This window comes from Emydura macquarii, unplaced genomic scaffold (genome assembly GCF_026122565.2).
Source record: "Emydura macquarii macquarii isolate MOO-44397 ecotype Brisbane River unplaced genomic scaffold, CSIRO-AGI_Emac_v2 contig_2768, whole genome shotgun sequence".
Taxonomy (NCBI): domain Eukaryota; kingdom Metazoa; phylum Chordata; order Testudines; family Chelidae; genus Emydura; species Emydura macquarii.
Window position 1 is genome coordinate 6,544,558 of NW_027132905.1, and position 12,102 is coordinate 6,556,659.

Consider the following 12,102-nt stretch of genomic DNA (forward strand, 5'->3'; position numbering starts at 1 on the left):
GTAATCAGCTATTTCCTATCTGTTTATGGAGTATGACTGGGAATTCAAGTCACATGATATTGTTTCCGCTTCTTTATTGGATCATTGAAACTCATAACTAGGCAGAGGGAAAAACAGGTTTCAAGATGGCCCCCAAATACTTTACTTTAAAATTCTAACCTTTGGGTAATAGGTACATGAATCTGTGTGACTGCCACTTTCCACAAACATTCTTGGGACCAGCTCACTCGTGAATGTTCAAGGAAAACAAACTTGAAGGATTGTGAATACTGAAGGCTATATATTTGCGGAGATGTTCACACATACTGTGCTTGCAGCTTTATTTACCAACCACTGTTCAGAGGGCAGGTAACTAGATATTTTGTGTTGCTAAGAGATGCTACAGTGTTTTGGAGCCAATGATAAAAATTCCATCCTTGCAAACCTACCAGCTGTCTGATACTGAACATCTAAGATTCCTGGTCATAATAAAGCAGAATAGTTGCACTTTGTATTGGATATTTAGTACTTTATTTGTATTTGACATAATCCCACATAAAAACATTCAAATCTATTTGGTTTTAATATTCAGGCAGCACAAAGTTGCTTTACTGAGAGTGGGGATATTAAGAAAGCAGTACAAGTGAACGGACTTTTCCTCACAACTGAGCATAGACGTAGTTAAACCTTCTATGCTTTAGTCAACACCAACTACCTTGGTTTCTTAGGCTTTACAGTTAAAACAAAACATTTGAACATTATCTGCTACATTCACCAATCCATACAAATAGAGTTCTACCTTGGTAAATCAGCAGGAAATATGTGCAAGAGTCAAATTATAAATAAAAACATGTAGGTATGTTTGCTAGTTAGAGCAACCACCCTTAACTGCATATATGTGGAGTTATGATATGGGTCTATTACATAAGTGCATTTTCCTCTTCATTTCATGTTAAAGTTCATCACTTTCGTACAGTCCAGACTGAGCAGCCAGCCGTTCAAACTCTCCTTCTGGTGAGAAAGCTGGTTTCACATCCAATCCTTTACCATTGAATGCCAGGTATTTGCTAAAAGTCGGTCGAACCTTCAACTGCTTGGGAGTTGGAATTGGCTTGTATGTGTGAGCTGAAACAGACCAAGAGCCGAGGATTGTTAAAGTTCCAAGAAAGCAGAAGGAGCTGCAGCATGCCAGGGCAATTGTTAACTGTTCTCCTTTGCACAGCTGAATGCCCTTTAGGGAGTGCTCACCTGCAAGCCCCGGCTCTCAGACATTGAATACTGATGGGATGTTGGAAGGGATCATAGCCATCCCCCCTTGATACCAGGGAATTCTGATGGTTAAAAATACAAGTGCATGGAGCCTGGTGGTGACAGAATATTTACAATTTGTAAAGCACCCATCTCCACTGTATTTATGCTATGTTAACGGTGAAGCTTCTTTGACTGCTTTTAGTAGTTATTTATGGGGTATTGTGTGGCTGATAGTATCTTTGGGAACATGTCAATCTCGTACTTACAGCTTTACTGGATCAGTGCTCAGATCTATTGGAGGTTAGGGGGGAGGAATCACATTCCTACTCATCACATTAGTTCACAGTACAAGTTCTAATTTGGCATTTATATACTTACTTGCAACATCCAGTCTGCAGTGGCATGTGGCCACTCCTGCCTCATTGACTGCAGATACTGTGTACCAACCGGCATCCCTCTTGTTTACGTTATGGATCAGGAGGCAAATCTTTCCAGGGTTATCATAGAATAAACTGAAAAATTAAAGCAGATTTGTTTTTGTTTAAGTGCATATGGGGCAAAATAGCAAGTTGACTTAAGGATGACTTTCATGGTGGAGGGGTCTAAAGAGCAAAAACAACTTTTGTAGGACTAGAGATCAAAAGTGATGCAAAAAAAAAAGTGTGATGCACTGAATTATACTCTCAGCAAGTGTTATTACTATTCTTCGATGAGTTAATTTGTGTTATGGTAGCATCTAGAGGTCCCAAGTCAGGATAAGGGCTCTTTTGTGGATGTTGCGCAAACACAGAGATGACAGCAGCCAAACATTAAAATATTTGGGTCTTAAATCCACCCTTGCTAGTGTGCAAGTTCTGCATTTGGGGTGGGTGTGCTTATGAAGTGAGAGGTCGGAGGGAGCTTGCTTTCCCTGCTCTCAAGCAAAATATCTTCATAGCAGCGGGAGCGACTCCCAGCCAATCCATTCACCATGTCTGTCACTCACTAACTGGACACATCCAGCTAATAAACGCATATACTGCATCTTTAGAGACTGGTTATTTTTTCTGATACGCCATCAGCCAACTTATTAATCACATACCTTATTCGGTCCGTATTATATTGTAGCATTTCATTGTTTCTTTTCCAGTAAATCCGGGGTGTGGGGATGGCAGAAATCTGGCATTCCAGTCTGGCTGAATCCCCTTCATAAACTTTTTTGCTTTGTGGCTTGAAGATAAAAGTTGGAGCTTTTTGATGTTCTTTTGCTAAGTTATAAGGGAGAAGAGAGAAGGTTGCAGTAGATGGTTTCTGATTTTTCCCCCTTTAAATCTGCAAAGGAATCCATCTACGGGAGGGACATTCTCCTATATGGAGTCCCCTTGAAGGCCTTTTCTGGGACTCCAGGGACATAAGGATGGTATATGTGCCTTTTTTTAGGATCACAGTCCATCTTAGGCATAGAACTCAACAAGCTGCATCTTAGGAAGAATTCTTAGGGAATATCCACATGAGGATGTTCAGGAAAGTTAACATGAATTAACTAAAGCTGTGAAGTCAGCGTGCATAAGTTAATGGACATTAAACCCCTGTGTGGATGCTCTCATTCAGGTGGAAAGATGCCTTTGTTTGCAATAGCTTAGTCCTTCTTCAAGGAGGATAAGCTATTTAGGGACTTTCGAAAACACCACCCAGCATCTGCTCACATGCCCCTTACACATGGCTTTGATAATATACCTCTGAAAGTGCTGTTTCTGAGTTTGTTCCCAGATCTGGCTAGCTATCTCCACCTCTCAAAGTCTCCTTCCCTAACATAAGCACTCATGCAGCAGGCACCGGGTAGTCCAGATTGAGAGCAAAATGCACAGCTGATTTGACTCCATTGTAGACAAACAGGCAAGGGAATTGCACCATCTTTTACCAGCTGTGAATATGGCCCTGAAAGCGAATGAAGGCCTGTGCATGCCATAGCTTGAACATGCCAATAACATCTACAATGGGAAAGAATTTGTAAGCAAAATTCTTAAGTTTCCCAACAAAGTTGATTTTTTTGTTGTTGTTGAAACTGTGGCTATATATACTCATCCAGCTGGTTTGTGATGTTATATGAGGATATTGGGCTAGATGTTTGAAGAATGGGCCACATGGTGTTGCCCAGAAAAGGGAAGGTAGTAAATTAGATGGGTTTCAACTCTTCTTTTTCTACCTATGTGCATGGAAGTAGGAAGTTGGTCGCCCAGTGTTCAATTTTTGCTGAGCATAAATTGGATGGAAAAATATTAAGGTGTGATCGGAAGACAAAACATAGGAGGAATCCGAGACAATTGCTTGAAAAGCACTCAGCCAGACACAAAACAAAAAAGTCATATTCCATGCTCCCGTAAATAAAGCCATTGAGATCAGTGCTCAAGGAGACTTTTTGCATGAGTGAAAGCTATTTATGTGAATAATATTTTTCATGATTGCGGCTTCAGTGAGCCTAAAGTGTCTTTGGGTGAAATCCTAGCCCCAATGCAATCAATGTGCACTTTGCCGTAGGCTTTAGCAGGGCTAGAATTTCACCACTTGTCTTGCCTGGAATGCACATTTGTCTTAGGAGAGGTAAAGATATCTTCTGAAAAATTAATCTCTTCCTTCAACATGTTCAAACACTATTAGTTTATAAATAACTTTGGAAAATGAATGTGTTTGGCATGGATGATGACCATAGCTCTCTGTATTTTGTAAAACATTCATTTTTCAGTTCCCATATATGAAACTGACTAAACAAACAGCCAGAATGGAATTTTCAAGGGTTCTCCCTGTCGGCCTAACTCTGCTCTCATTGACGTCAATGGGAGTTTTAACATTGATTCCAATGCTGAGCACTTTGGAAAAATCCCACCCTAAATTTATCCTCCCCTCCCCCCCAAGCCCCACATTTGGTGCAAGAATTTTTCATTATAGTTCTTAAACCTAGACATCATGAAGTAGAAGAGTTCAAGACTAAAAGCAGACATCCTAATCAGTTTGTAAGTGGCTTTCCGACACATGGGAAAAGGCATTAGTAGACTTTTGGGCATAGTTATATATCTTACCAGTTACATCCAGTTGTACTGTAAAGGAGGCTTTCCCAGCACGATTGGAGGCTACACATTCATATGTCCCTGCATCAGAGGCTCTGACTATTTCAAAAATAAGTGAGTGGAAGCCTTTTTCAGACACTATCATTTTATGAAATTCATCTGGGTGGACCAACCTTCCATTTAAATACCATACAAGATCGGGAGCTGGTAGCCCGTTGACCTGTGAAGCAGGGAAAAAAAACCAAAAACAAACCCACAGCCATGAACAAAAACAATCTTAAACCATGATAGTACCATAGTTATTCATGTTTACATCTAAAAACATCTGTGTCCTTCCACACTACAGAAAGTTTGATTCTCTTAGAGGACCAAGCGAGGATTCTACTCTTAGAAGTTCCAGCGACACCTGTTTTTGAATTTTAAAGTCTTTCTATAGAAAGCTTATGGATTAGTCTGGTGGATTTGGGGACGTGAACTTTACTTATGAGACAACGGACTCCGCTCCCACAAACCCATTTTGTTCCTAATGACCCATGAAGTCCCATTTCAATCAGTGGGGGTTCGTTGTGGGTGTGTATTCACAGGGGCAAGCCTACCCTTTTATCTCTGACGTTTCTGAGGGGGTCAGCAGTAAGGCCAGATTTGAACTGGTTTTATCATCATTAAGTTCAATACTATAATGATGGAATATGCTCGGCTCCATCTGCCCATCTATCTTCAAACTACTTAATCTCCAAGATAGTTAAAGAGCTTAAGAACACCTTCATACAGAGGGGTCAGAGGTCATGCCAAACTCAGGAGAAAGTTGCTCCAAATTCCTCTACTTGGCTTAATGCTTCTTCCAGTTTTACAGTTACAGAATCAGGAAAAAAACAAAAACACCCACCACAAGTTAGGATGAACACACAAAGTATTTGCATTAAAAGTTGCCTACAACACTTTTCTTACCATAAAGTATGTAGCAGAAATACAGTTGCTGAAAGAACAATTGTTATGCACATTTCACTTTAAACATATTAAGAAAATAGTTGAAACATTTTATTTTTCAAAAATAGCCTTTTCTGTTAGCAAATGCCCCCCTGAGCTCAACCAAGGTGACATTTATAGCTTCAAAGAGGACTTTTCAAGTGCTTTTAAGTAGCCGGCACCTAGATCCCAATTCATGAGTCCATCGGTACTTGTAGTGCACTTACGCACCTGGTTACATCCCATTGAAGTCAACCTAGGGGCCCCATTCAGCAAAGCATGTAAGCACCTGCTTAAGTGCCTTCCTGAATTAGGGCCCCAGTTTGTGGCATCAGAGTTTAAAAAGTCCTCTTGCAGGATGGTGGTTCATATTTACAGAGCATACTCAGCTTTTTCCACTATCTCAAAAATCCTAAAGTGAGAGGGAAGAAATGGCTACAGTCAGTCAAATTTCTGATTTTCCAGGGCTAACGTTGTTAAGTTTGCCAAACTACTCATTACTAGGCTTTACCAATGTCAGTTTGTAAAGCTGTTTGGAACAGATACTGTACTTGCGGGTAGCACTCCAGTTCAGACAGGTAGCACTTCAGTTCATTAGGACAGATGTCTCTGAACTGCAATGACACCTGTCTCTATTGCATATAATAGACAAATTACAGTTTTAATTGTATTGAAAGACCGTATGAACATCTGTCTTACTTTGAAGTCAATCCTGCAGAATCGTCCTTCTTCAATTGTCATTTTGTCTTCAGGCACTTGCAAAAAACGTGGCTGAAAAAACCTCTCCTGAATTGAGTCATGCTCATTCCCCTCCCCTCTTGAAGATGGTCTGCTCCTATAAAGTACACAGCTGAAGTTACTTACAACACTGTATATCACATGATCACGGACGTGTTACCTTTTGGGTGCAAACTTTAAAAAGGAACTCTGGCTATATTAGTAGACCCAAGAACGTAGTTATCCCTCTAAAGACAGAACAATAGGGTGTTTCTGGGCACGGTCCCCCCCCAATTTCTATTTAATGAATTATGGTAGCCAACCAGCTATCTGCCTGTCTGAGATTGTGTTAAATAGAAAAGCCAGCATACATGCTTCACATACGAGAGCAGCTATCTTTGGCCTCAGGTCCCAAAGCATTTGAGGCATGGCCCAAAGATTCCTGCATCATATCCCATACCCTATAGTTATTCCTTACGTCACTACATAGAGGAGGGTATGATGTGCTTTCTAGAATCCTCAGCCTATTATTTGGCTTGAAGCATGTGAGTTACCAACCTCCTCCCATCTTTAAAGTTACTCCAATAACTGAAGAGAACGGTGAAGTTTAGTTAATCAAGGTGACCGTTTGTAGGATAAACTTTTATGTTGATGCCTATGAAAGGAAGTGAATGTAGCTGATTTAACAGTACGCGCACACTCTCACTCACACACACTTTGGATCAGAACTCGCATCTCAATGAAACATTGAGACGGGATGTCTTACAAAAGTAGCTGGGTATAAATTCAAAGATTACCTGTTTTGGGTTGTAGGAACCTGTAGCCTTGTGTTTTCTGAATTCTGCTGATTGGAAAAGCAAAATCAAAACAAGTTAACAACGCTAAACTGAAAACACATGTTGAATAAAGAGCAGTTTGCCTTTCAGATGCCAATTATTACAAACCCTTTAGGAGTCTTTATTCTAAAATAGAAAGAGACTGACATCAGTCAATATGCTTACTCATTTTCAGTCTCAAGTTCTGCCTTAGCTAGGAACAAACGCTACTAATAGTTTGGAACAGCTTTCCGTCACATTGCATAGGTGACTAGCGCAGTCCTTTCCTTTGGCTGCAAGTCTTTTGGCTACCCTATAGCCTCTGTTAGAGGGGACTATTCCCACTTTGGAATATTTGAAATGGGAGCTAGGTACAGAGTGTCCTTCAGTAAAGCAGGAATAGAAGTGAAGTCACTGACGCGGTACTAGCAGGAGCAGTCTGTTGTGCCCGCTCACAAATGGCACCAATACCAATGAACATGTGTTCGGCTGGAAAATACTTTCCTTGCTAGATCACAGCACCAGCTAAGCTTTCTAATAAGTCCCCAATCAAGTTATTAGAAATGTACAATTACCCAGGACTGGCTCCGACTCGGACTTCTTTATTTTAGGATTCTGAGGAACAGATACAATGGCAGTTTAATATCAACGAGTCAGAGTATTTCTACCATTTTAGCAGTGGAGCCAGTTAAATATAGGAACGATAATATAGAAAGTTCTCGTAGGTATTTGAGTGCCCGTCGCAGTAGTACCGAAGTACTAAGACACTGATCTTGCACAGTGCCAAGTTTGTGAGCCCGATCCAGTGGTACACTTACATTTGTTTTAACTTCAAGCACATGAGCAGTCCTATTAAGTTGAGTGGGTTACTCGCAGCTTAACTTTAAGCATGTGCGTAAGTGTTTTTTTAGACTGGGCTACAGTGGTAAGTACTGTGCAGGACTGAACCCTAAATCCAGACCCCATGCCCACTGATTACAAATGCAAATGTCCTTCATACATCTACGCTCATTTAGGGTTCAGCTGTAAAGCACAAGTTTGTCCAGTTTCTTAAATGTTAATGGTCTGTTGTTCAGACTGGCTGAAGTGGTAAAACTAATCACTGGTGGTTGGACGGGTCACTGATAGGAGCATTTAAAGAACAATTTGAAGCAACACATGCAAGATTGCCATTAGTCCTGGCTTGGCTAGTTCTACAGCAGTCTGGGGCATGCTCTACAAAGAGCAGAAAGGGGAGGTTGAGTCATGACAACAAATTTGGTAATCAGTCACTTTCTTGGTCTTTTGATTGGGAAGATGGGAAACACTATAACATGCTTCTTTGATGCTCTCTTCTCTACAACTATTGGGTGGGGGAATTAGCTTTATTACAAGTATCTCATGATTTCTTCCCAAGCATCTGAGTTTATAGTTTTTACTCTGCATTGAAGTCTATAGGAGTTTTGCTAATTGGACTCCTTCAGTTTTCTCTAGTGAAACTAATATTTCAGCTGATATATTGCAGGCTACCCTAGTAACATACAGCAGAAGATAATCCTTGGAAACTAGGATTAGTTCTCCTCATTCTGCAGATCCCTGGTACCACACCATAACCATTTTTGGTAACCTGGACCAGAGAAATACTAAAGACAGGGTCTTAGTGACCTGTTCTGTATGGTAGAGTAGCCAGTGGATATTGTTGGGGGGACAGGAGGTGGGGGAAGCATACAAATCCACACATCTGATATGCTTTTTTAGCATCTTAGTTATGCATCTACAGTGCCCAATACAGGATCAAGTTCTATAGTAGCCAGTTTTTTTATATATTCTTCTACCTTCTCCTTCTGTTTTATTTCATGAATACTGAGTTTTCTTCCTCCTTGTATTAACCTTGCACCCAATGTCATCCCACCAGCTAGCATTAATTATTAATCTTTTGGATAGAATGTTTTTTTTAAAAATAACCATAGGTGCTGACCTCTGTCAGTCCTGTCACTATTCATAACACCAGTTAATCCCAGTGTCCTAGCCAAGTTCTAACTCAGGCAGTTACATACTACCTACCTGAATTCCCCTGCCATTTAAATGTGTTATTGTATTACTCATCAGTCCTGTCTAAACAATCATGCAGTCTTACTATGAAACAGCTGTTGAGTTCCTCCCCAGAGATGGAATTCCTATCTATCCCTACCTGTCAGGTGAGGTGAAGGCGAAGGCCCAGTTTCTCAAAGATCTATAGGCATTTAATTGGGAGTTAAGCGCCTAAATACTTCTCAGGACTGAGCCTTAGTTAATATTCATATACTGCTTTTAAATCCTCAGATGAAGGATGCTATCCAGTGGTCTATTTTTGTTAGTGTAGGTATCTTGATTTTTCTTTTTTTGTACTCCACGAAGAGACCCAGCCCGCGCCTCCATTCCAATACAAGTGGCTGAAAATGTAAATGGACAATTTTCATTTACCTGTGAGTTCTGCACATTTTCTTCATTTTCAGTTAGAAGCACAGATGCAGCATCTTCTGGTCCAAGCAGCCTGCGAGCCATTTTCTCTTCATAGGTTAGCCGCTGAAAGCAGGGGGGAGAAGAATTCTGGTTAAAAGGTGATTTACTATCGCTTGAGTTTGTTACAAGTTCCGGTTCCACACAGTCAAGTTAGAGCACATTAATGTGCCACAAATTCATAGCGCTGTTGAAATGAATGTGTGGCTGTCGCATGCCAGTGGCTGTCCCAAAGGCTCTGATGTCTTGGAATCTGCTCAGCTCACTCTCAACTTTTATATAGCACCCAAACATGCATATGTTTAAACAGTCTTTTCATCAAGACCTTGGAACTGCCATCTCTGGCCACCCACTCCTCCTGTTCTTGCAGAGAACCCTCACAAGCAGAATGGCCATGGATGGATTAATAACTAACACCAATGACACTAACTGGGAGATCAGAATAAGCTTCCAGGGTCCCCTTATGTTAGCACTAGGAGGCCTTTCCAAGTCCACCAGCTATGAATCTTTTTCAGATACTAGCTGTGTGGTAGGTGAGAAAACCTGCACACACAAACACACACACACAAATCCACCTGCCCTGTGAAGTGCTTCATGGTCTCTCTTGAGAGAGACTAAATATTAACCGTGTAAGGGCCATATTCTTTCATGGTAGGTGCAGATAGATTTTGATGCTGATACCGTTACACCCAGTTTGCACCAGGGTAAGGTAAAAGCAGAATTTGGTCTGAATTTTGATAGTTTTCTCTCCCCCCCCTCCCTAATTTGGAAGCCACGTTAAACTATAAGTTAGGTCCATGACTATGCCGTTTGGCAGTAATGGTAATACAAAGAATAATTAATAAGTCTGCAGGTGTCAAGCCATGCAGTGTTCATAGTCAGATGAAATGCTGCAAGACGCACTTCTGATAAGGGACCCTCTTAGGTCAAATTGGGTCTAAGATTAGGTTCTCTCTCTCCAAATAGATTTGAGAGAGAGATGGCCTGCTCTTGCTCCCATTGAAGTTAATAGTAAAATGTCTATTGACTTCAAGGATAGCAGCATCAAGCCTTTACCTGCTAAACTTTTACCAAGCCTCAGACCAACAGAAATGTTTTCACGGTACACTAGAGCCAGCTCACTCCCAGTTTGCCTGCTCCTTCCTTGCTGACGCTCTGCACTTGAGGAGAGTGCTTAGTTACCCTCTACAATTTGGATTTCATGGCCCAGGAGAACTGCATTTTGAGCCTCCTGAATTTAGGCAAATATGTTCCTGGGGTGAAAAGACTTATTACAGAAAATGGTTTACCTTTCAAATAGGTGCCTGGACATTAATTTGTTTTCTGGTTGAAATTATCTTTGGACCATTCAATTTCTTTGTAGTAAACTAATGCAAACCCTGTGCAGCTTTGTTAGATGCCCTCTAAAAAGGGTTTTAAGGAAGAGTCAGCAGTCACTGATCAGCTGGCAACTGGTCACTTTTACTTCTCAGTGTTACTAATTAAACATTACTGACCAGAATGATGAACTACAGCTGGAAACTGGGATAAACATGCCCGTGCAAAATGTGAACGCTAACATTCCCCTGGGGCTTCTGGCAGACTGCAGCCATTGCAGTTATGACTGAAATAGTTCTGGCAACTGTTTGTAGTGGAGGGGCCTTCTAGGAGCTAGCGAAGCCGCAAACCAACACGTGATTAATTGAAGTCCTTCAAAAACCTTTCACTACTGTACAAATGCCAGCCCCATGTGATATAAGCAACATTCAGGACCAAAATGACTTCCCAAAACCATTACCATTCTTTCATTATACTAATTATTAAAGGCCAGATTCTGCTATCCAGGTACTGAGCAATATCTCACTCAGTAAATGATTTAAATCAATCACAGAGGTGCGAGTAAGGGGGACTGACAGACTGGCCGCATGCACTTTCGTGTTTGTTGTGTGTGTTTGGTTCCCTCTTCTTGATTACAGGAACGCCAGCCAGTGGAAATGCTTTTGCATGTCTCTGAATTGCTAGAAGTCCTCTAATAAAATTCAGAGTAATTGGATTCTTTGCACTGAGCGGGTTCTCTCTTACCGGATTGCCATTATGAAGAAGGCTGTCTTTGCCTCGCAGTTTCCTTTCCAAGTCATGAATGAGAGCTTCTTTTGTTCCTTGTATCTCTCGATCAGAAGTCTGGTATGTTGGCTTGGTGCTAGCTTGTTTGGTATACATTGGCTTTGAGTAACTACTTTATGCAAGAGACAGACAGAAAGTCACTCCTTTGAGTTAGCCTAGGAACTGCATAAAATATAGTTAGCGAATATATAGTATTTACGTATTTGCCTCCATTACTAGAATGTTGGCTAAGAATCAGTCTGTAAAGTGCTTGGGACAAGTAAATCACTATAAATGCCAAGTATAGAGAGACAGAGTTCAAGGAAATGGATCTGCACTGGGTCAAGTCACCTGGTAGCCTTCCACAACGTAAGTGGCAGATACACATACGTCATCCTCATCACCTGAACCATATGGAAGGTCCCTTGGTGGGACTATGAGGAGTGCAGTGGGGACATCTCTACATATCACTGATCCCCCTTCACCTTTGCATGTCTGTACAGGGAGCAATCTTGCCAGACCTATCAGTGTCTTCTTGCCCCTCTGCACACTGAGTGCTCACCCACTCAACACCTCTCTTGTATAAGTAGCATTGCCAACCACTGGTTGGCAAGAGCTTGCCATTGGCACTGCCAGGAAGAACTAGGGGTACAGCAATACGGGTGACATGAAAATTAATAAAGGTGCATGCATTCAGCCAGCAGGAAATACACACAGAAGGCAACATCCATGGAGCAAAGAGCAGATCATCAAATACTGTGTGGGATGAA

At 41.2% G+C, this 12,102-nt stretch overlaps 1 protein-coding gene across 1 annotated transcript in view; it reads right to left on the bottom strand.

The window, feature by feature from the left end:
- Positions 1-487: 487 nt before the first annotated feature.
- MYOT (myotilin) overlaps positions 488-12,102 on the bottom strand; it is a 48,973-nt gene continuing 37,358 nt past the window's right edge. Inside the window, exons 12-19 of the mRNA XM_067567450.1 lie at positions 11,312-11,465; positions 9,215-9,316; positions 6,755-6,801; positions 5,940-6,075; positions 4,287-4,494; positions 2,312-2,477; positions 1,609-1,742; positions 488-1,104 (exon numbers count right to left, since the gene is read on the bottom strand). Coding sequence (XP_067423551.1) covers positions 932-1,104; positions 1,609-1,742; positions 2,312-2,477; positions 4,287-4,494; positions 5,940-6,075; positions 6,755-6,801; positions 9,215-9,316; positions 11,312-11,465 — 1,120 coding nt within the window. The 3' untranslated portion in view covers positions 488-931. The remainder of the gene's footprint in view (positions 1,105-1,608; positions 1,743-2,311; positions 2,478-4,286; positions 4,495-5,939; positions 6,076-6,754; positions 6,802-9,214; positions 9,317-11,311; positions 11,466-12,102) is intronic.